Here is a 25,990-nt window from a genome sequence, read left to right on the forward strand (position 1 = left end):
TACACTATCTAGTTCCATCAATCATAATGGGAATCTTTTCCACGAGAACACCCTTCGATTTGCTTCTCGACACTGAATTAATCATCCGCGCCCAACCTTGGTGCGTGCATAGCAGCTGCTCACGTTGCAAGTCGCGCCTCACGAGACCAATTAATCATGCATTGCTCCACTCACCGCCCAAGTTGCGATCCCTCGATCGACCGTGATCACGTCACACAAAACGCACACAGTGATCTGCTTTTGGAGCACGATTGCTGCCGTGTCATAACTCCGGACAGCACATAATCTAGATGACGGCATTCGGATGGATGCACCCACTACTCGGGAGAAAGGGGAGGGGATTGCATTGTCGGGGCTTCACTTTCCGTCGCTGGCTGTCTCTGGCGGATTGCAGTTTCACTTTCACTCTCGGTTCGTCAGATCTTTCGATAGAGAGAAAGGGTGAACCAAACAGGCGAAAGAAGCAAATCCAATCTCTAAGAAATCCACCTACGAGCCAGCGGCGATGGATGGTTGGATAGATGGTACACCTACGCTTCAAAAGCGACGACCAAAACGGAGTTTGACTACGCGCACCACCGCCGAAGGGAGTGTGGGAAGCGAAAGATGCCTCATCGTCATGCAATGGGTGTGCAAAAACGTGGACTTTGGGCCTTGGGGGCGGTGGTTTTGCATGCTCTGCTTCAGCTTCATCATTATACTTTTTTCGTGAACAGCAGTTTCACTTTTGATGGTAAAGCAACGAAAGCGAAGTTTTCGTTCGAATCCAAGTTTCAGCTGTTTCGATGAGATTCAGTAGATTTGAACATGATGGGTGATGATAGTGAAGGTATTATCCTCTACTGGATATGAGGGGTCCTTATGTTCCCAGGAGGTGGAAGTTTTTTTTACCACCTGAAGCAATAGACCAGTACTACTGAGTGATACAAACACAAGACTTCCCACTAATATTTTTGTAATGATTGCTTCCTAAGGTGAAATGGATAATGTTTAAAATTGCATCTAAATGAAAACTTAGCCCTTTCTCAAAAATTTTATAAAGGACGATTTTTTACCGTTATTTTAACCAATCAATTGTGGAAAATTAAACACCGTTTCTATTCTCGGAAACATTTGAACCTGTGCATGGTTTGGATTTGAGATGCATAAAAAATTCTGCTCCCATATGCAATGTACAATTTGCCACACACATTATCTGGCGTCTGCTTCGTTTCCCAATCAATGGCGAACTGCTCAAGAGGCAGATAATGTATCAAACAACTGAATGAAATGCACTTCGCTTCTTTTTGTTATAACAACTAAACAGTGCGGAACAATCAAACACGTGCTTCGGGAGGAATCGCTTAACGTCATCAAAGTGGGCTCTCTGTGAACATGAGAAGGCTATACAATCCATCTGTTTACTTACCGTCCGAAATAACAGCACTATCCACACCACTAATGGCAAAAATATTTTCATTTTTGCTGCAAAGAGAGAAGAAAGAAAACAGAAAACAAACATTAGCTATGGATACATGGATGAGGGATTGGGGTGCACCAGCAGCTTCTTTAAGAAATGGTCAATATTTGCGCTCGGCGATTTTTTTTTACGGGATAGAACACATGCTTCTTCGTGGCGCCGAAGGAAGAAAACCAGCTTGACGTGTTCCTAACAGAACTGTGGAAAAAATAAACAACTCTTTACGCTCGACTTAACTTTCTCCCTCCATGGTACAAAAAGTCCAAATAATCGCCACAAGCCATGGGTCGGAAAGGTAAACCACGAGATCCGGAGCTTCCCGTCTAAGCTGGCGATGCCAAAAGATGATGGCGTAGCGTAGCGAAACGAAAATGGCGCGCAATTTTTCCCGTTCCTTTCGCTTGTTTTTCCCCGTTTCGTGTGTCGTAGAGACAGCGACCTGCTGCCTACAAAGTGATTGGGCTGCGACTACGTTGCACTGAGAGGATTCGGCGAATTAACCTGGCCAAAATTCTTTTAAAAAAATTTCTCAGATTTAGAAATAATGTTTTGTGACACATAGCATATATGGATAGCAAGTTTGTGAGCTTTTTCGCAATTAGTTAGTAATAATTTGTTTTCCTCTTCGGAATTGGCTTCTAACATTTTTTTTCAAACTTAAGATGATTTTTAAGGAGCCTAGAGTCAAGTGCGATTGACAAAATTTACTTTCAAAATGTTTGTTTCTTAATTAAGTAAAACGTTCCTTAATTTATTTTTGTAGATCCTGTCATATAATTTTCATTGCCGGATCGCGAGTGAGTGGAAATTGCCTTCTCTTCACGTTTTATAGGAGGACCAAGAGTTTAAGATCATCGTCTATAATCACGGTTTCGAATTTGCCATCTAGATTGTCGAAATACCCCTTAGTGCACTGTCTGACTAGTTGCTTCGCAATTTTTACTGTTATACACTCAGCTGAGCACTGCTTGCTTGCCTGCTTGTCGTATAGATTGCTCACACGTCCCGCCAATCCGACGACCTCGATCGATGCTATCTCCTCCGAGTGGGCCGAGGTTGAGGTTTGTTGGCCGTGGAAAAGTGTGTAACATGTGTGGCGTGTTGTCGTTTCTCCACACATCTCCCTTCCCCCACATAGAGAACGGGGTGTTGCACACGGAAGCTTCTACCTCTCGGCTACACGTTAGTTTTGCATGGGAAAAGTCCTACATTTCCTCTCTGCGTGACTGTTCTATTAGGTTGGCACGAAAGAAAGATGTCCAGCGAGCAATCGACAGGGGGAATGACTCTGAATTCGGTCACACTGCAACTACCCGAGCAGAAGAAAATTGATGCTGAATATCAAGCGGGATATTCCATACCAGATAATTTTCAACACTTAACACCTGGATAAGATATGAAAGAGCTCTGCATATGAGGTGAAATACCTCAAATAATATGTCATGCATATTATACGAACATCAAACTGATAATTGCAACAAGTATTACAATACCCATTATTTAGGTATACCCATTATTTAGGTATTTAGTTATTATGGTGAATTATTATACAGAAGAAAAAATTTTCAAAGTAGTTCAACACCTCAAGCAGTCCTCAATAGTTTGCAAATGCCTCAATTAGGTATTTTTAAACAATATTTGAATGCCATATTCTTCATTTTAGTATTACGGAACTACGTCTTAACTGGGACAGAGCTTGTTTCTCAGCTTAGTGTTCTTATGGGCACTTCCACACTTAATAACTGAGAGCTTTCTTTGCCAAGGTTGACATTTTCGCATTCGTATATCGTGCGACAGATACGATAATACTCTGTGCCCAGGGATGTCAAGGAAATTTTCATTACGAAAAGATCCTGGACCGATCGGGGATCGAACCCAGACACCTGCAGCATGGCTTTGCTTTGTAGCCGCGGACTCTAACCACTTGGCTAAGGAAGGCTCATAATAATACCAAATTAAAGGTGCACTTTACCAGAACTTATGAACAATACCTAATTATGGTATGATATCAAATATAGTATGCATAGATGAGCGCGAGCTATTCCTTCTTGCTCGGGTCACACTAAAGATGAAAAATCGCACTGCGCCAACCACCGCCACAGATGCCCGTGAACAGCAACGGCCAATCGAATAGGCGGTTCGAGCGAGTTATCATTATTTTAGATCATTTCGATTTTTTGCATAATGGACAGCTGTTGTTGTTGCTGCTATACCGCTGCCGCTGATGAGTATGATGCTGCAATGCTGCAAACTCTCAAACACGTGAGCGATAGATGGAACAGCAGTTCGCAACCGAGTGCTGAATGGATACTACTCGCAATTATTTCATTTTAAGTCAATTGGGCATATAATAGTAGTGTAGTGCAGTGAGTAAAAAGTATGGGCGGCTTAGCACATTTGGTTCTAATTAAAAAGTGAAATCAAGAAGAACGGTTGAATTCATTTCTCATATTGTGTTTCGAATGTGTTAGCAAAAAATAAGATATGTTATTGTAAAACACCTTTGACGTCATTTAAACCTTGGTGAAATTTGAAAAAGAAAGCAATGATCCAGTTATCGGAAATGAGATTCTTTTTTAAAGCAGAAAAATGTTTAAAATGTAGATCTAGAGCATGTAATTTGATGTAATTGTTCATTAAGCTTATTTCAAACCATCAATGGAGGGCTTGAATAATGTATTTGAGTTAAGACTATAGTGTTAGAGATTTTTTTATGGCTTAAGCTTGATTGGCCGCCCGTGGTTGCTACTCCAGAATCGCCAGATCAGCTGCACTTACACAAGGAACCAACTGACTGCTTGAGACTAACAGAGACTCTCAGTGTATAACTCCTGATGATCTTCTATTTAAAATCAACATTGACGCTTTCCACGTCAGACTACAGAACAATGAGGGGAAGTGGGAGTAATTGATGTTGCATTTAAAACTGGTCCACAGTAGACCGGATATACCCCTGTATCTATGCCAGGTCACGCGGGAAGGTGTAGGAGTAAGGTAATTGTATGTCAGAGAGGCTTGCTATTGGTTAGCAAACTGCCTATGTATCAGGCGTAAGGAAAATCGTGCTATAATGATCGAAGTTGAGAAAAATGGATTCGTAAAGTTTAGGTGAATTTTCACACCTAAAAAAAAAATTGTGACAGTTAGTAAATATATAATGAACTCAAATTAATCCCAGAATTCTAACTACAGAATATTTACATACCGAGATTTTCAAACGACTCAGATAATTTAAGGAATTCTTGAAAAGAACTTGTTATCGACAAACGCTAAAAGTAATATGGTTTGATAAATAATTAACGCGATAGTTAATCATTCTGATGAAAAGAATAAAAAAAATAGATTTGAGTATTTTAGTGTTAATTCAAAAAGTTAGGCCTCAATTGGCTTTTTTAAAAACTGAGTCAGAAACCAAAGTTTTTTTTTATTCTCTTAATTGTGAATCTCAGAGAGTTCAAGTACGTAAAATAGTTATCATGTTGATCCCATCTCCTTTTCGTAACGCTTGTTGTAAAATTTTTATGTGCATCGTATCGTTTCTGTAAACCTTTTTCCACCACACGAATCTATGACAATTTATCAAATGAAATTTGGGAAAATTGACATTTTGTTTAAAGGACATATAGCTAAAATTTCTTCAATAGGGTCCAGAAATGTTTGATAAAATCTTGTTTTAATTGAATAACACGATAGAGCGTGTTCTTGCTACCACTTTGGCAACTTTTCCTACTCAAATAGTGGCTTTATCATATTTAAACTTTAATTTAAAAAAATGGGTCCTCTTTTGAAACTTGACACTTTCGATCATGTTTGACGTTTACTATATTGACAAAAACGCCACTGGGGTTAAACCTTTTAACATTGGGGTTGCTTCTTTATTTCATTTTGGGAGGGAAACGGAAAACAAAATACACCAAAAACTTGAGTTTAAACCAAATTGTGTGACAAAATAACTATTGGACAAACTTATTTTTCAACTTCAATCAACGAAAAACATTTAAATATAGAGTTAACATGTGTTTCTAGCCTAAACTTAAGTGTTTGGTGTTAAAATTAGGATAGAATTTTTGCACCCTATTGCATAAGAAAGCATAAAAAAAATGACGACAGGAGATTAAGTCGAGCATATTCGAATAGAAATTGGTTGGAAATACCTCATTTCGCATTTCTCAATTTCTCGCATTTCATATGTTGAAAGATCAGTAAATTTAATACAGTCAACTCTCTCTAACGCGATATTGAAGGGACCATTGAGTTAGGGAGGTATCGAGGTTACAGAACACAAAACCGGTGCAACTGCGATCCTAGGGACCATCGAGTTAGCCATGAAAACTAACTTTTACTATGGTTCTCTAACTCGATATCGAGATACGGAATATCGAGTAAGCGAGAGTTAACTGTATATTAATTGTTGTGTAAAACTATTACTTTGGAAGCACTCACAAAAATATATATATTGTTGGGAAGAACTTTCAAGTCGGGCGGGAATGAACAATCCTGATAGCGAGTCCGTTAGAAACAGCTTCAAGCTACAATTTTATTTCGCATGTTAGTTTTAGGCAAATTCATAGTTGTTTAAGTGTTACTTACATTTAGTGTTCTTTATCAATTTTAAATTATATTTGTCCTCACTATTTTCTCCGTACTGAATTCAATCTGTGATATAATAGTTAATAAGTTTAGAGTAGTGTATTTATAATATGATATTAATATCTACCTGGCTAGTGCACAAGTTGTACAAAATTTCAATTGGGATAAGAATTTAATTATTTAATTTTAGAATTAGCTTTAGCTTTAGATAATCGACCTTTTAGCTTGTACTTCTTTTGTTCGAATACTTGTTTTTGAACGTGCATGAACCGATCTTTCAAGTGACGTTTCTCCAAAGCTGTCAACGCATGACAGACAATTAAAGGGAAGGGCGTACTCAGGAACTCACTTCAACGGGTTTGAAAACTACCCAGTGGTTTCGGCAACATATATCAAATACGGTTTTACTTCTCTTCCGAATGAAGTCGTTACTATAACCTTTACGCCATAAGTGACTATCTCGGGGAAGGGATTCGATCCCAGGTCCTCGGCGTAAGCTCTAATCACTACACCAGGCCCGTCCCCTGAAATTTACATTTATTTTGGTGAATCAAATATGTGCATGAAAATAAACTGACATTTACGACAAATATATTCGAAACAATGATGATCTTTAGCTGTGCCATATAGGTATCTATACAGAAAGAAAAGTCCATGTAAAATTATGCACATGAAGGGTATGTCAGATTTGTCGCAAATTTACATTACAAATCGTGTGAAATTACATCCACATAATGTAAAATTTATGCATATTGTAGCGTAATCGATTAATGTCCATGTTGCTTAAAGCGATGTGTAGCGTAAATATACACGATGTTGATGTATTTTTACACGATGTGTAATGTAAATTTATGACAAATCTGACATTCTCTTTATGTGCATCATTTTACGCTGAAATTAATATGGATTATTCTTTTTGTGTAATTCCTCTTTTGGCCAAATAAACCCTCTTAGTTTTAAAACTCTCTAATATTATGACTCAACGGTTCTTTTCATAGGGAGAAAAATCATATTAACATCATGCACATAAAGGGAATGCCAGATTTATCGCCACACATCACGTAAAATTACATCTGAATCATGTAAATTTTTACTGCACGTCGCGTTATTCAGCATGAATTCTAACAATTCACATAAATTTACTATTGTTTTTATGCATTCCCGTTATGTGCATATATTAATTTTACATGAAATGATTTCCTGTCTTTCATTGTCATTGACATTGAATTATTCCAATGTCACAATTGTTATGACTCAATGTCCTTTTCGGCCTAACGACCCTTGCGGCTTTACGCCATTCTTAGTGTTTCAACACATCTAGACTAGCAACACTTTCTGCCTAAAGACTCCTGAAATTTTTGTAGGCTTATTGGTGTTCGGTTAAATGTTATTTGGCCCAGTGGCATCAGGTCTAACCAAACCCGGTTCAACAACGTCTGGCCTAATAGTATAGAACTCTTTGCGAATACCGGAGTTGAGTGTAGTAACAATTTTTCAAATGTTCTAGGAGATATTATTTCTGAAACCTTTAAAGTCTGGCAAAGCTACGCCAGAATGTTATGGAAGCAGAAATTTCTTGAAAAATGACACTCAACTTTTGTAAAAAAACGGATGGTTTTTTTCTAGAATTGGTTCTATCACGAGGCCAAAATTGCTTGCGCTTTTTTTCAGCAAATTTTAGAAGAATTTGATCAAACATCTTGTAAGTGCACCCTCCAATTAACAACGAATACTTTAGAAACTTTAGAACATATATCCAGATCAGTGGCGCGGGAAGTGGGTAGGACTGGTAGGACATGTACTACGCACAAACATGCCTGGGTATGACAGTCAAAGGATTGTCCTACCCACTATTGAACAAGAAAAAACGAGATCATCAGAAATAAACTCGAGGTGTCCTATCTTTTTGGTGTCTTTTTTCTGGAGGTTTCTTTTTTTCTTATTTTTAAGGTCATGCCATGTAACGACGAAAAAAAAAATCATAGCCTTGTGGTAACGACTGGTATGAAAATGAGGAGGTTCTTAGCAAATGGATGTCAGCGATTAAAATCTAGTTTTGACAAAATCTACTTTGAATTTTTTCAGAAATTTTTCATTATGTACACATTTTATGAAAGTTGAAAAACAAGCTAGTCTTTAAAGAATTATGTTATTTATTCTGTTGAGTGAAAAAATCGTGAAAATATTACTTGAACGCTTGAAAATAGTAGAATTTCCTCAACTCAACCCAAAACCGTCCAAATTGTCACTTACACCTCTTTGTATGATCCCCCAAATATAGTAACTTTCAATTTCCAGTCCCGAGTTAAAATTTATCTTAGCTTAACTGTATACAAAATATTTGCTAACGTTTGTCCTACCCATGGTTTCGAACGTGGATGCGCCTCTGATCCAGATATAAACTGTTCATAACCGCATATCAGTAGCATTGCAATGGTATATATATTAAGCCTTTTAAACTACAGTCAACTCTCCCTTACTCGATATTGAAAGGACCATCGAGTTAGGGAGGTGTCAAGTTACAGAACACAAAACCAATGCAAACCAATCAAACCCTTAATTTATTACAAACACATATTTTGATCTTTAAGACATGCAAAAATGTTATTTTTGTTACGGTGTATAATGGCAACTCGTTCGTAAAAAAATGACTGAATTCATGGCCGTTGAAATTCATAAACGTAGAAATCATTCAGCCTCTGTTGTTCTAAACACCTAGAACATAACTTCTACGTGGATTTGCTTTATTTATACTTATAGCTTAACAACCTATTCATGCAAACATAAAAAATTAACAACTTTATTCGTTCTTATTTGAAGAAATTTTAGTGAAGACCATTTCACAGAAATCAAAAAGCAAATGCAGTGCAATGATAGATTCTCATGAACATTGCTGCAACATTAAGCGAAAAATGGTGTTTAAAATTAGTTAAACGATGACGGTTATTTTCCTTCTAAAGCTAAATAATCAATTGTTCATTAATTGATACCTAATCATCGTGATTTGAAAAAAACAGCAAAGAAATGTTCATGAAAATATGTTCACTGCTAATGTTAACATTTTGAATGGGCTGATATGCGTGATTTTTATGGGCTGTATCAGTAGCGCAACCAGGATTTGGCTCTAGGGGGGGTTTTGTGAATTTCAAAATACTCTTTGAGAAGATATTTTCTGACAAAAAATCGAATTGATGAATTTAAGTAAGTTTTTTTTGGCATAGTAAAATAAATTAGGCAATTGCAATGCATGCGCGTGATGCTATTCAACCGCTATATTTTGAAATTTTTCAACAATATAAATGACTTCGATTATTAAGTGCAGCAATTTGCAATACAAATCATTGCCCTATTGTTGTAGAAGGTGAAAAGTTAATCAAGATTGCAAAACTTAACTGCCAGAAGAAGACGAATTGTCACATCTTACAGAAATGGCAATCTAGAAAATCGAGTAAAAAAGTCAAAAATGAGTTCTGCTTTCATTGTGAATATTTTATTTGCAAATGTGTGATAACGCTCCAAAATTTTCAATGCTACAATTGAATTTTGTTTTTGGAAGACTTAGTACATAATACGATTGTTTTACTAGTTTAGTGGGACGCCAATGCATTCATATTTTTTATGGACAAATCCAAAAATTTTAAATTAACACCCTATGTATTTTTTACGATTTACTTAAAAAATAGAATGTAATTATTGATTCATACCTACAAAATCACAACATTGTTGAAATTCCTATTGGTGGCGAATGCTTCAACCGGGAGCTAAATTCAATAGCATTCGCAGATTTGTTTTTCTCTCTAACCTTTAAAAATCAAGGAATTCATATGCTCTGGAGATCGCAAACTTTGGCAAAATGCTGAGGCAGCTGTAAGAATTTTGATATTTAAGATAGGGGCCGTCCATAAATGAGGTAGCATTTTTTCACTGATTTTTTACACCCCCCCTCCCCCCTCGTAGCATTTCGTCACTCACAAATGTGGGTATTCTCCCTTGGAAAATACGTAGCATATCAAGCACCCCCCCCCCCCTCTATATTTTTTTCTGACTGGGTTGAAACAAAAAAAAATCAGAAGTTCAATACAAAGTTTGATATTAATTACTGACTGAAATGTAAGGATAATCTAATCTAACAGTTTGATATACAGTAGCGCTCAAAAATAAACAGTTTTATATAAACATTTTCCTGTTTAAGTTACATAATTTTGGTTTTTAGTTTCATATAGGCTATTGCTATTGCTGTTGCTGATGTTACCATGAAAAACAAGTTTACTATAAAAATGTGAAATAAAATGTTTGATTAGATTGATGAAACTCGTTACTGTCGAGTTAGGGTGCAATATATTTATAACGAAATTTCTGTTCAATATATTATTTGAACAGAAATTTCGTTATATTACAGGATTGTTTTTTTAGTTATTCGTTGTTAGGAAATAGATTTCAATGAAAATGATCAACAAAATATATTAATTTGAAATGAATCATTGTCATTATTATCCAAATTTAAATCCATTTAGCAATCAGTGGCCAGATACATAAAGATACATAAATCTTAGCAATTACACTGCGGAACACGATTTTGTCTCAAGCACCAAAATACTGCTATTTACTTAATTTATAGTTGCTGAATCTATTGCCATCTACAGAAATATCATAGCACGTCTAGTTTTTTAAGATATTAGCTGTTGAAAATGCTAAATTTTACTATTTCAGCAAGTTGGCATGCTAGTTTTCCAGCTTGTATGGCAATTTATTTCCTCAATTTGCCTCAGAACTCAAGCTTCATGGGTATAACAATACTTATCATCAATGTTCATAATACTTCCGATGCACAAAATTTATTTTTTGTTGGTTTAGAAAAGTATTGAATTTTGCTTTATAAGAGAAACGAAGAATTTCGTATGAAGACTGAAAGCATGTTGAAAAAATCGATTTAACCTCAATTTAATCGTGGAATTTCGATCAAATTATATTTGAATTGAAAGTTAAAGTCATATTTTGCATGCTTTTTAGATTAGATCATAATATTTTTTGATAGATCATTGTTTAAATTTTATGTAACCATTATTGAAACCAATGTTTTATATTACTTTGGTGACCTGTTGCTAAATATTGTGACGTGCTAGAACATTTCTGAGAACGGCATCAGATTCAGCAACCCAGAACCTACTAGATACACATAATTTGATTCTTGAGACACGAAAAAAATGTCATTTTTGTTACGCTGTGTTATTATACAAATTATTCATATCCATTAATATTTCAGTTGAACTTCATTATCGTTTACATACTGAAATAATCTTGCACAACCTATAACGAAATAGTTCAATATTAAAAATTGTTCAAATTACCGAGTTATTAGAAAATTTAACGGTAGGGCAATTTCGATAACACTCGAATCTGTTTTCCTAATTAATATTCAGGCTATTTCATCAAGAGCATTGATATATCAAAACAAATCGATGAGTTGATCGGGAGGAAATCTCCTGCAACATCGAATGCATAATTCACGGAATAAATATCTTGTTTTTTATTCTCTTGTTATTTTATTCTCTTAAATAAATAAAGCCCCAACAGAAAATACGATTAAAACTAAAACGCCTGACTTTAAGTCTTGTTAACAAATGGCAAAAGAATATATTTTAAATAGTAAAAGCCTTGATTTTAAATTAAATTATTCAACTTTTATTTTGTAAATTTATAAATTTATGAGTTTAGACACGAATATAATATAATTTTCACATAATTATTTAAAGCTTAAAAACATCTTGTTTGATTGCAGAAAATCTTAAATTTCATCGATATTTTTTATTCTTATGATATTAATGTTTTGAAGCTCATTTTAAAACCCAAGTTTATAAGTCAAAAAAAAAAAGAAGTTTGATAAAAAAAACAATTGCATGCCATTTTTTTCAGCGCCTCTGTTTTACCGACTTGATTCAAAATGCTACGTCCACTAGCTAGGACCCCTCCCTCCCCCTCGTCACACTTCGTCACAAATTTGTGAAGCCCCCCCTCCCCCCTAAAAAGCTACGTCATTTATGGACGATCCCATACTGCATCAATGAAAAGATTCCAATATATCTGAAGGTTGTTCAAACTGCTGACTCAACGCTTTTAGTTTGATTAAAAAAGGCCTGATTTTTTTGTTATTCATTAGCTTTTTATAGCAGTAATTACCAGATAATTTTATTTTTATCAAACTCCATGAAGAGTTTAAGAAAAAAACAACAACTTTGAAGAATAAATCTGTAAAAACTACTGTCATTAACAGTGTTCATACGAACCAAACTAAGTTACTGCTCTGTAGTTGTATGATGTGTAGTGTTGAATTTCAAAAATTTACTTGGAAACCTTATAATTTTTCGTTACTGGGGGGGGGTTTGACCCCCAAAACCCCCCATTGGTTGCGCCACTGGGCTGTATATATAAACATAGCTAAAAAGAGGAAAACATTGCAATTTCACCGATGGAATATTTTAAAATCTTACGATTATGATAATGTAACTCAAACACCGGTCTCTAACGGAAAAAAAATCCGAGGTCTATCCTATTTTTATAATCTGCTGGTTTAGACATAGTGTGCACCCATCAGCATTGCAGCAATTCGATATTTTTTTGTTTGTTATTCGGCCATGCGGCATTCGACCCTTTCGGACAGATGGCATTCGACCAAATGGCGTTCAGTCAAACGGCATCAGTAAAAAATGGCTAGACACCGTTGATTATTCTAGATATATTTCCACACAGCGTTCATACCAGAATTATAACGAAATAATCACAATACCGACTTATCAATTTCAGATGCACCCGCTTGGGAGCCCCTGCATGAGAGAATTGCAATATTACGTAATCCCAGCCAGCGCCGCCGTACGATGAAGGCGAAGGGCGTCATCCATCGCACAGCAGCCAATCGACCAGCTAGCAAAAGTATCACCCAGCGCCGAACAACAGCATCAATGCAATTCATTTTCCATTCGGCGCGCGTTTGTTCAGCAGCCAAACAGCATTTAGCAGATGGGATAGGGAGTACCTTACCGAGAAGGCACCAAGATGGAAAACAAACGATCAGCGTTAAGTAAGAGCGGACCGAGTGACATTTCACATATTATTAGACAAAATAGTAAAAAAATAACCGTTTAAAATATAATTTACACCTCTGAAGGAACGATTTTTGATAAACTTTGTGCACATGGTCCACTGATACTGATCTTAAAAAAAACCGTCTGTGTTTAGTTTAAACAATTTCTTGAAAAACAACTAACATCTGTTGCTCGTATAGTCAAACTGGGTTCAAATATTCAGGATAAACAGATTACCAATATCATTCGAAAATAATATCATAATTTTTTAGCGAAAACAATAAGAGATGTTCCGATTCCTGAAAATAAAGTCATGCTTACTCAGGGCATTGAAACCCAAAAATCGAAAAACATAATGGGAAAAACTCTTAGTCATAAACGCATAAACTAAGAAAAGCAAGGTTTAAGTTTGAGTTTATAAAGCATGCAATAAGTATTTTGGAAAACAAACATTCAATGGAATTTTCGAATAAATTAATTTAATGTAAGAATTATTTATAAACTTCATCAGTTTATGAGAAAACAATGATATGTCTACATATGCAACATAGGATGTTTTTTCAAATGTTGGTCTAATAAATATTCAAATATGCGTTCATTCAAAATGCACCACAGTAAAATTTTTGAGTACCAACCAAAGTGTATTTTTCCAATAGGGGGATCCAGAATATTTGAAATAGCTAATTTTATTGTTTCTGATACTTGATCCTCTTTGTCTGCACACACATTGTAGCAATTTTTTACCATAAATCCAAATATGGTAATTATAGATTTTTATTGATAATCCAAAGACAATTTGTAACATATATGTTATATGATATATTTCTCACATTTTACTACATTCATCAAATTTGATTGAAGTGAAATGGAGTTAAAATAAATTTGCAATCAATGATAGAAAAACTTATGTGTTCAAAGTTTTGTACTTGAACCCCTCTGACTTAACGCCGACCTAGTGATGAGCTGACCGAATGAAGGGTGAAGCTGTCCGTCTTTGGGTGTCGGTTATTTATAAATATTTTTTTATTACACGATGACCAGAGACGGACAACCTACCGTCTGGATATTTGATTGGAAGCGCGAAAAAGGCGTTAGACGAAAGATGCAATTTCCGTCTTCTCAGTTGGCGGGTTGAAATTGCTTCTTTATTTCTTCAATTCACTCTTGCGGCGATGATGTGCGGAGATAATGCGGTTCGCCACTTTTTGTGCTGCAATGCAAGCTGGCTGAGAGTGTGATCTCGTGTAATGTGGACTCACTTGCTACTGACTGCGAATGGATTTCTTCACACTTCACAGCTGGGGGTCTTGTCCTATTTTTCTGGTGAAAATCTATGTCATGTGTGCTGCCGTTTCGAATGTGAGGACAATTTAACCCCTTTTTGGCAGTGGAATGCTGCGGATTGAAGCCTGAATGAGATTAAAAGTGAAATGCGTAGAGAGTGAGATCTACTTCGTTTCGTTTTTCAGATCAGTTTCGATTTCGAAGCAGGCGATTGGGTTATTTAATTACCCCGACATGGATTGGCTTTTGTTTTTAAAGGTTTCTTGGGGAAAGCCAAATAATTAATTTATGGCATTTTTAAAGCGATGTAATAACAATCACATCCTCTTTCAAACACATTACATTGAAATACCGGCAAATCACTCATGTCGTATATATTACATAAGAGTTGTTTGCATATCAATCAAATAATTGCCCAGTGCCGTATGTTATTCCATAGAAACAGTACGTGCTTCTTCTTCTTCTTCTTGGCTTTACTTCCTCACTGGGACAAAGTCTGCTACTCAGCTTAGTGCTCAATGAGTACTTCCACAGTTATTAACTGTGAACTTTCTTCGCCAATGTTGTCCTTTTCGTATTCGTATATTTTGTGGCAGGTACGATGATACTTTATGCCCAGGATTTTCAAGGAAATTTCCATTACAAAAAGATCCTAGACCGACCGGGAATCGAACCCAGACACCTTCAGCAGGGCTTTGCTCTATAGCTGCGGTCTCTAATGACTGGGCTATGGAAGGCCCCTAAAAGTACATGCATTTTTTTGTTTTTGTGGTGATTTTTTTTGGAAAGTCCACGTTTTTGCCAAATCAAAGTGATTTTTACGGTGGCAGCGACAAACGATCGTCGCGATTTCTCAAATGTTTCGCTGCATGTACAGTTCAATAAGCGTGTCTATGCCTCAGCGATTTTTGTCGCGTCAATCTAAGAGTGCTTGCAGTGACACCACAACGAAATCGAGACGATTCTTTGTCGCTGTCGCTGAAAAAATCGCGTTGATTTGGAGGAACCTTGAAACTATCCTAATATGCGTTTTATTGTCTTACCTGTAAACCAAAACCAAAAATACTTGCTTTTCTGAGCTACGAAAATTCCAAAAAAATCCAAATAATACCTTGTCTAGAAGCAAAGTTCGGTATTAGGAGACTGGCTGAAATATGGGATTCACTGTCCTTTAAATGTTTCATGCCTTTATTGATCTTGTTACAAACCAGACCGATCAAATATATTCCTCTTGGTAAACACAGTTTTGCAAACAACTCGAAAAGTGGAAGGCTTTTCCAGATTAGTTTGGTTAAAAAATGGGAATCCGTGATTATTTTTCCGCAATTACTATTTTGTTCTTATATCTTGATGTCGAATATTCCACTAGAGTTTGTATCGTTTTTTCATCTGCTTATAGGTATTCCACTAAACAGCTCGAAGATTTATCATCACTAAAATATTAATTTAGTGTGAACTAAAGCTGTAACTTTGATTGTAATCTTTTGTTAACGGTTGGACTCGGAAAAAATGCGACACTTGGTTTTGGGTGTAACTATTTATCTCGTGGATAAAATTTAATGAAATTTTGGGTAATACTAGGTTAGAGTGTTATGTTTATGTGTGCAAAATTTAATCGCAATCTTTCAAGTAGTTTTCAAGATGCATTCGAAACTAAAAGAGCTACGCCAGCAAATCTTTGGCGCGATAATCGATAATCTTGGTCAGTCGTACAGATGGATCGGCAAAAGGCTTGGGATCCACCATTACACCGTGTCCCGCGTTGTGAAGATGTTCCGGAAGACGAAAACCATCGAACTGCAAGCTGGAAGCTTCCGAAAACCGGAAACGGCGCGGAACATAAGGCAGTACTTTAAGAATAACCTGAACCTTTCCACCCGAGACGTGGCCAAAAAGGTCAATTCGTCGTAGTGGTTCGTCTAGCAGACAAAGAAGCGGGCTGGGCTACGTATTTTTAAGGTCAGGCAGGTGCCAAATCGGACTGACAAGCAAAACACGGTGGCCAAATTGCGTGCGCGGAAGCTGTACCGAGAGTGGCTACACTCTTAAAAATAATGAAATTCACATTATGACTGAATGACACATGACGTAAGTGATGAAATTACGTAAAAATGGGTTCTGAAAGATGTATTGATAGAAAAATGTAATTTTACATGATCAAGGACATGAAAACGATGCCGCTATGATTGTCATTTCCCGAATCAGACACCATCGTATTTGAAATGTGGCTCGCTTCTTTAATGTGCATCTAAAAGACGTAAAATCGCATGATTTTTTCGGAGTTTGTAGTCAAGCCAGGCTGTCTCGTCATGGAAGACGAGACATACATCAAGGAGGACACCAAACAAATCCCCAGCCTCGAGTTTTTTGTCGGTACGTCCCGCATGGAGGTTCCGGAAGAGAAAGATGGACAAATTCGCGAAGAAGTACCTGTTTTGGCAGGTGATCTGCGAGTGCGGACGGTACAGCAAGTTACAACTGGCACCATAAATGGGTAGCTTTATGGAGAGGAATGCTTGCAGAAGTGCTTGCTGTCCTTCCTCCGCTGTCACCGTGGTCCCACGCTGTTCTGGCCGAATCTCGCTTCGTGCCATTGGGCATTAATGTGGTCCCGAAGGAGACGAACCTGCCAAATACACCAGAACTTTGTCCGATCCAAAAGTTTTGGGCGATAATGAAAAAGAAGTTGAAGCGGAAAAACATTCAAAACCGATTAATCTTTGAAGAAAAACTGGGAGAAATTGTGTAAAAGTTAAGAGAAATGTACGAGCATTCAGCTTGGGGGAGGAAATTCAATAATAACGCCAAAATATAGCGAATATATAGTTATCTAATCCCTGAAAATTTGAAAAGAATCCGATTTAAAATGAATTTTTGATGATCATTTTTGTGTGTCTCATTTTTTCCGAGTCTAGTCTTTATGCCATTAAAATTACTTAACCCGTAAGGGATACAAAAAAATTGATTTACTGAAAGTTTGAAAAAATGTATCATAAATTAAAAACAACGTGTATAAAAATGAAATAGGAGCCCGACTAGAGGCTTGTAACAAAAATATAATAAAATTTTATTATTATTTTTTTTTTAGGCTCCGTTATCCATAGAACATAATAAAACATAAATATAACATAATGTGTTTTATTTCCCTTAAAGATATTTTTTTGTTCATTTTTAACAACTTTATAACAAAATAAATAGATAGTTATGCATTTCAATAATATACAATATTATCGTATATCGAACAGTATTATAATTTTGATACTTTGTATCAAACATTATAACTTGGTTTGATATGTTTTTGATAGAATTAAAACACATTTTGTTATGTTTATGTTACTATTCATACTTTTTTGTTATAATTTTAGTTATTTTAACAACATCCTGCATCAAGTTTATAACAACCTATGTTCGAAAAAAAACTAATAACATAATAACATATGCTGATATAATTTTGTTATGTACCCTTAGTCGGGAGTGTCTAGCGGAACTGTGAATTGAATCATGGTTATAATCAAAAATTCAGAATCAGGTTTTTGTTCAAAGCTGAAAAAATAGTTTTGAAACTAAACTGAAACGACTGAAAAAGATAAAATAATAAACAATTTTTCATGCAAATTAATTTGATTTTGAAAGAAAAACAAAACAGCTCCTTAAAAACATCTCTCAACCGGAGCTTCCATTATACACATCAGTTGGAAATATCAAAAACTATTGTAAAAAAATCATAACTTTGGTCGCAAGTCAATAAAGTTTATATGTTTACTTCTACTACAGTCAAAAAGGAAGGCGTAATTCTCGGTAATAATAACGACATACACACTTACTTCCTGTAGCTGAAAAATCAGCAAATTTCTACTGAATGTCAATAAATTTGCTCGGCAAATTTCAGCATCAAGGCAAGAACGCATTTTTAATGTAATCTCATCTCAAATGAAGGCATATTCGCGTATGATGACTGTAACAAATTTTCCATGAATTTGGTTCATGCTTTTTCTCTCAGCCATCGGATCACAACGTCAAAATCTTGATGATGATCATATTTGAAGCCTCCGATTCAAATTGTGCGACTGGATTTTTGGATTTATTTAATACTTTGAAATTTTCGTTCCTTCTATTAGGTACATCTAATTTCTCCAAAAAATACACAAAGCAGGCTTTTTTAAACTTTTATATCGATTGTATTGATTTCCCTTAACAGATATGAATATTGTGGGGAAATTTAAAAATTTGGATTGCTCCGCGGAAATAACGCGCAGTGAGCAATCTCCGCATAGAACAAATGCAACACGGCAAACATTGAAGTTCTTTAAAAGAGTGAAATAAAAAATAAGAAAGTGTAGAGAGAAGATACCGTGCTGCATCAATACCTGGACGCCTAAGGTGATACAGATATTCAAATGCCTGTATATAATTGTGCAATTGGTATTTTATAACTTATTATCAAGATATGTTAACAGTTGGGCCAGAGCTAGCTGATAAACATGAAATTAGCAAAGAATTTTATGAAAATACAGTGATGTCCCGATTTTGTCAGCCCCATGCTGCATTTAGGGTTGACGAAATAGGGAAAGAGCTAAAATCGGGATAAAAAATTTCGAAAGGTTTTAAGTTTTATTGTAACTTAAAGACCTGGTTTTATGATTTTGTTACTATAAACATTGTTTTTTTTACTTCCATTCTCTTTGTAACGCAATCCAAGGTAACATTGATCAGTTTCTTGGATAATCATTAAAAATCAAATCAATCAAAATTTCGGTCTTTAGATGATTGTATAGATGTGGCCAAGGTCACTCTGATTAAAATAAATATCAATTTTAGGCTGACAAAATCGGGTCAATAAGGGTGCTTAAATCGGGAGTAGATTAAAATGGGGGTAGACAAAATCGGGGGCTGACAAAATCGGGCCATTACTGGAGAGCGAAAATTGTGTTAATTCTGCGCCATGTCGTGTTCACAAATCTGGACACTTGAATCAAAATCCGGACATTGATGTATCGAATTCCGGACGTTCAAATCACCACAGCTGTATTTCTTATAAAACAATAAACACTTAAACATACCTTAGTATAACGATGCATAAATTCATAGATTTGTGTTAAATGATGTTACTCTTTTGTAATTGTTTCCTAAAACAGTTGGTAACACTATTTAAGGCGATTTCAGATGATAATGTGGTGTGCGCATCGTTTCCTCGCAATAATCACACACAATTTATCTTATGTGTAGTTAATAATATTCCGAATCTCAAAAATATCACTTTTGATCACTTATTTTAGGTTTACCAACAATTATAATTAAACATTTATTGTTCAAACTCGTAGAAATTGTTTCTTAATCACTGTGTCCGGATTCAACACCACGCGTATCAGTATCCAAACAATCTTCTTTTACCACAAAAACATATGTATTCCCATTAGTTTTTGCGAAACTATTCTACTCAACTGGAAGAAAACTCAAACAAATCACAGCAAAATGTGTTTCACATAAAATGAATACGTAACAAACGCGTAACGCATCACCGATTGCGGTAGCACAGTGCGTAGAATTCCTTCGATTTTAGCAATAGTGGGAATAAACGCGTCCGAGTGAAACTGACTTTTGTTTTATGTATTTAAGGCGAAGATGAATCAAAAACAAAGTTCCAATTTTCAAGAGCACGGATCTGGAGAACCAAACATCCGTTTGAGCTGAAAACCCAATCGATTGGTCATCACCATTGGCTTGGCCAATTGGCTTCGTATAATTTTCACCTTAACAATGTTTTACAAGGCTAACTTGATGTTATTTCACGTTACAATGATCAATGGTAATTGAAATTGTTACTTCGAGCAAAATAGACCGATATGCCGATAAACAAATTCAAAATATTCTTATGTTCAGAAGGATTTTTATCATTAAAATTAATTAATTTCACTAGAGTGTCCGAATATTAGTCCCGTTCGGATTTTGATTCATCGCGGTACATTTCATTGACAGTAAGTGCGGTAATTTTTTCTCATGAACCACTGGAATCAAATGTTGATTTCAATTTGTTCAATTAGGCTATCATATTTATCGAAAAGTTGGGATTCACAGTCGTGAAATGTGCTATATGAGTCTATGGATTATCAAAGCCAAATAAGACATACGCAATCTAACGCATAGCTGTTGTATGAACCTTAAAGCATCTAGAGGACCAATTCTAGAGGGTTGAATATCTGTAGGATTTGGAGAAGAAAAAAAAATATTTTTTTGTTCCAACCCTCTATTGTCTATAAATGGGGCCTTTGGAAACCTTTCAAACTTCTCAGAAGCCGTAATTTTTTTTTTCGAGGATACCTAGCAATCCCTACCAGTTAGCAATATTCACGTCTTGTTTGTTTAATTTCATTCGTTTATGTCCCAGGTAGGATTGCTCTGGATTTTTAAGGAATCAAAACGCGTAATACAGCATAATTTGAAAATTTAAATGCTTATGAGTGACATTTGCATGATGAATACCTTTTGCAGCCAAAGTTTTGTTAACTTTTAGACTCATATGGTACACAAACCCAATTAGAGTTATTGTTAATAGACCCTGATAAGTTTGAATATGCTATCACATTCTCTGTTTGTCATTTGATTGAAAATTGAGTGCAAATCGGTAAAACCAAACATTCTTTTACTAGGTATTTTATGCTCAGGTACACATAACAAAAAAAAAATCTGATTCTCAAATCTTTATGTTCATAGAGTTCAAAACATCACACTAAACTCATTCAGCAATATTTTTCTGAATTATGTCAAGCATTATTAAACCAAGTATTGAACAAACCAAATGGCTGAAACTTCAGCACGATTTGATGAATTTCAGATAAAAAAAAGTTAATGGAGGTCAGCAGAATTTGCTGTAAATTTTTGCAAACCGAACAAAAATTTCGCAAAGAAAATGCTGTGAAAATTTGGTCAGCAAAATTAAGTCTGATTTCAGAGAATAGACATTGTTGTTGTCAATGAATTTGGACTGCAATTCAACTGCAATGGCTTAGGAACAATATGGCGGAAAACAGAACGTCGAATTCCAAAACTTCCAAAGGGAAAAATATGTATAATTAAAAAAAATCCTAAGCAATATTCCATTTAATTTCTTTAGAATGCTTTCGAAATCATTTTCGGAACAAATCAAAATTTCTCCTGAAACAACTGAGTATAATTTTTAACAATCATAAAAGAATGCGTTTTGCAACTCGAACAATGAAATGGATTGATTTTCTTGAAAGACTAATGTATAAATCCTACAAAATGTTGTGATATCCATAAAAAAAAAATACAATCGGTAATCAAAGTTGGCAGCCAAATTTTCTGTGTTTCCATGCAAAGTGCTCATGTTTAGGATCATGTTTTTAAAACTTTAATTGTATGGTAAAGCTCAAATTTGGACAATGGGCATAAAATTGTGAATACATTTAAGTACAATAAGTATTTAAACATTCTGGTTTTTACACGGTTGATAACCACGAAAAGCACCACGCTCGTGCTGTGTTTTTCCAACTTATGTTGTACAAATTCGAACAGTGATTTTTCTCTGAGGATTTTTTTTATATAACTTATAGTAATAGATTTTGATTGGTCCTTCTGTTCGGCGAACTTGTGAAAGCACCCTGGAGAAAGGTATTTTGTATGGGAAACACAATTTAGTTGTTAATTTTTGTCACTGATTGTATAAGGAAAAAAATCTGAAGTGCAATATACCAAGAGCTTAGAATGCAAGTTAACAAAGTGTGTTGATTTAAAACTTTATTTGTCAAGTTCAACAGCATTCAAATTGAGAATAAAAATAGACATATAGTGTCGGTGTAGCAGTATTCATTCTAACAACTTCGAACAAACATAAATATAAAATCGAGAAATAAAGACAGCGATATTATCTTTACGTCATCCGAAAGCTTTTTGTGAAAAAGAAATGTATGAATACTACGTAAACTCATATTTTTGTATTTATAATAGCTTGTGCAACTTTAAAACCACATGTGCCTATAGCAGCACTTTTTCTTATTTCTGTTCTAGCACTAGTTTCACGGTGTAAGAAAAATACAAATCAAAATCGTGTTTCCATCAAACTTCAATATTTCCTTTTAAAAACGTATCAGTTGTAAAATTATGTCGAAAAGTTTTAATTTCATCATTAATTTTATTCAACATAAAGTAATATCTCTCAGAAGTGCTACTATAGGTACAATAGATACAATATAGATGCAAGGGGAATGTAAACTATTTATTTCGTATGAATAAAATCGAGTTGCAAAGCAACAGCACTCAGATAAAAAGTTCCGTCTCTTCATATCAAAAATTATTTTGTAACAATTTATACGCAGCCAAAAAATACGTTGTCAATTTAAGTTTATTGTCATGCACATATTTGGAGCATCAAAATAAACTGAAAGGTCAACGATCATTTTTTTAATTTTCAATCGAATGCACTTTAAATTTTAACAATCACTTTGCACACAAACATCATTAATTGAAAATTAAACGGCATCACGTAGCAATTGAAAAATTTGGTTTATTTTAACTATATGCGTCAGTTTACACTACATTGAAATTTAAATATTTTTAGCTTTGTAGCAAAACGGCCGAGAAAAGCCACTAGTGTACTATAGGGGAATGTCTATCAAGGTTACACCGATTTTTAGTGTTCAGCTCTTCGGCTTATTCAACGCAATTATCAGCACAATAGAGTGATACATCATCAAGATTATCGTTTAGCTGGATGAAATTCACAATATTTTTTAGTACATCAATACGATACATTTTAGCGATTTAATTCGCGACTTTCGTATTAAATTTGAAAATTTTCTACTCTAGTGTAGTGGAAGAGGTGCAAGAGATGAAAGATTGTCTGATCAAATACAATCATCAAGGAAAGTGGTTTTGGGCGGTTCAAAACATAAAAATTAAAAATCCAATCTCTTATATTTTTCTTACTATCCTTACCGTAAAAATAGTGTTCTGTGACTTTTTAAGCTTTTTCGATGGTGATTTAAGGTGACCCATGGTGCTGAAGAAACAAATCCCTTTCAAGGGTTTTTGTATATGTTTGCAAGGCTATAATCCTATATGAAGCAAAATAATAGCAAACAATCTTATACATATTTCTTAGCCAATCCCTCGGATTGGATTGCTTTCTTTAGCAAATTTCTTGATTATGATTTAAATGGAAAGGTTTCACTATGGGACAATAAGTTTGTACCAGTAATAACGTGTTCGGAACATTTTTCAAAATTTCTCCATAGTAATCTGGATATAAACCTACATCGTCCCTGGGCAACCTTTAAATCACCACCGAGAAAGCTGAAAATTTCATAGAACACTATTTTTATGGTAAGAATGGTCAGGGAGATGTGGGAGATTGGATATTCAAACTTTTTTAAATTTTGAATCGCTCTATTGCGGCTACATTATGTTATTTACTCGTATGAATCACACACTTTTGATCACGTTAAACTTCTACGAGATGCTTCAACCAACAAGCAAAATTCATTCACAAAACGATATTACTCAAGCAAATGACTTCATTGCACCGCCAAGCGACGAACTCTCATTACGCATTCACATCGAAACCAACAGTGCAATTAAAAGTCCACGCAAAACCATTTTTAAATGACATAAATCCAATCAGGCCATCGGAGTGATTGGAATTAATACGGTGTGGGTTGAAGTTTCAGCAGCAGCAGCGAGTCCGCGTGAATAAATATAATGCCATATAATGCCCACCAGCGTCAGAAACAGCAGCTAAGTGGCTGCAACACAGCCGTAAAACGCGAAAAACCCGTTTTAACCAAACCAAGTTGCAGCGCGGCCTACGCTCTCGAATCAGTAAAACGCCTCGCGAATCTCAAATTGTATTGTGCAGAGAAATTGAAGGTTGTTGATTTGGTGGAGCTCCATTCACAGCATGCACTGCAAGACTCTTGACGGTGCAGAAGCGTGTTTTAATCCATCCCGAAACGAGCAATGGAATTTGTCACAGTCACAGCACAGTATATTGTCACCAAATCGGAAAGATTTCTCGGCTCTTCGCTTGATCATCCAATGCCACAGTCAAACCATTTGCATAATTCCGTCACTAAAATACACAAAATGATGTCATAGGAATTTACGGCTCCGATCATCACCCGATTCGATTGATCATGCACTCTGATTCGGCGATGGTTCTTCTTTGTCGTTCTGCGCCACAAATTTTCACAAGTTTTTGCAAATGGTCTTCATTCTTCACACGTCTTTTGGATTTCAATCCCTCGAAAAACTGTCACTACGTCCAAAACTCGCCAATCCTCCCATGTCTCGTCTTCTGTGCTAATTAGCTCAATCACACTTTTGCAACACCTAAATGACACCTCGATTGTCGGCATATTGTGTAACTCTCGTAAATATCTCTCAATTGACACCGTTTTGTTGCATGTTTCTTCAATTACACGCATTGCTGCAGCGAAAAATATTGACCAAAAAAAAGAAGCGCAACTAAAAAACTACATATAATTTAACAATTACCAAATTTTCTTCTGTTTCGTCCCACTGCTTCACTCCATCGATCAACGGCCATCTGCAGCCCCGCGATGTTCGACACACAATTCGCCAATCGCTCTCGATCTCGACCTCTCACCACGTTTTGTCACTTTTCGATACACTTCTGATGGTTTGACATTTCATAAACATTTTCGCACTGCACAAAATGCCTTAAAGTAGCACCATCTGGGAAGGGGCCTTCTGCATACAGCCTTCCATATTTCTCGTAGCACAATATTTCTTAACTACTATATTTTTTCAACACAAACACACCCAACTACTAGGAGAGTTGGAGACAGGCGCCGTTGAAGTCAGCACAGCGTCAACGTCGCACAATACGGCAGCAGTTAGCTATGCCTAGACTCCCAATTTAGCGAGTTGAACACACATTGGAAGCACTTTCGAAGCCTTCTTTCCAGCGGAGTGTGATCCGATCCGAAAAACTGCACAATTTTAAAGTTACACCAGCCAGAAAACACAGACAAGTTCCGCGCGACGGCAACGCGAAGCAAAAGATCTTTCCACCTCGGTCGGGGTTTGAACTCTGGCAGCTTTGGAAGAAAGGCACACAGTAAAAAAAATCTTAACTATCGAACCGCGAAAGCGCTCCTCACAGGTACGCCTATCTCGTTGAGGTGCCGCGAAGAAACTGAAGAGTCGAGAGCGAACGTTGATCGAGCGAGGTTGCCTCGCAGTGCAGTGTCGTACAAAAACTGGGAAATCTCCTCCACACCCCTTTCTACGCGCAGCCCTTTCTCATACGCCTCCGCCTTCACCTGGATCGCAAGCAGGAGAGCACGCCAAGCGCAACGACGATCAACCCGAAGTCAACAAGCCAAGATCTTTTCCTTTCGGTCCGTTGCGCCGCGAGATCGCCCTGCTGCTGGTTGGGTTGCAGCGCGAGAGATGCGAAGAGAGCGCAAGAGAGCACACCACCTGAGAAAATGTTGATCGCGGAGAGTTGCTCACACCGGGAGACGGGACTCTGCAAATTAGTTTTTGTTGGAGTTGCCGCGCAGCAGAATTGTGAAGAAGTTGTTTTTACGGGGGTGCC

The 25,990-nt window shown here is 36.1% G+C and overlaps 2 protein-coding genes across 2 annotated transcripts in view; one reads left to right on the forward strand and one right to left on the reverse strand.

Moving 5' to 3' along the window:
- LOC5576949 (acyl-CoA synthetase family member 4 homolog) overlaps window positions 1-13,210 on the forward strand; it is a 388,950-nt gene extending 375,740 nt beyond the window's left edge. Inside the window, exon 6 of the mRNA XM_021844804.1 lies at window positions 12,851-13,210. Coding sequence (XP_021700496.1) covers window positions 12,851-13,128 — 278 coding nt within the window. The 3' untranslated portion in view covers window positions 13,129-13,210. The remainder of the gene's footprint in view (window positions 1-12,850) is intronic.
- LOC110676534 (fibrillin-1-like) overlaps window positions 1-25,596 on the reverse strand; it is a 227,311-nt gene extending 201,715 nt beyond the window's left edge. The window contains exons 1-2 of the mRNA XM_021844805.1: window positions 24,922-25,596; window positions 1,409-1,464 (exon numbers count right to left, since the gene is read on the reverse strand). Coding sequence (XP_021700497.1) covers window positions 1,409-1,464; window positions 24,922-24,973 — 108 coding nt within the window. The 5' untranslated portion in view covers window positions 24,974-25,596. The remainder of the gene's footprint in view (window positions 1-1,408; window positions 1,465-24,921) is intronic.
- Between the last annotated feature and the right edge of the window lie 394 nt (window positions 25,597-25,990).

Source organism: Aedes aegypti, chromosome 2, assembly GCF_002204515.2.
Source record: "Aedes aegypti strain LVP_AGWG chromosome 2, AaegL5.0 Primary Assembly, whole genome shotgun sequence".
NCBI lineage: Eukaryota > Metazoa > Arthropoda > Insecta > Diptera > Culicidae > Aedes > Aedes aegypti.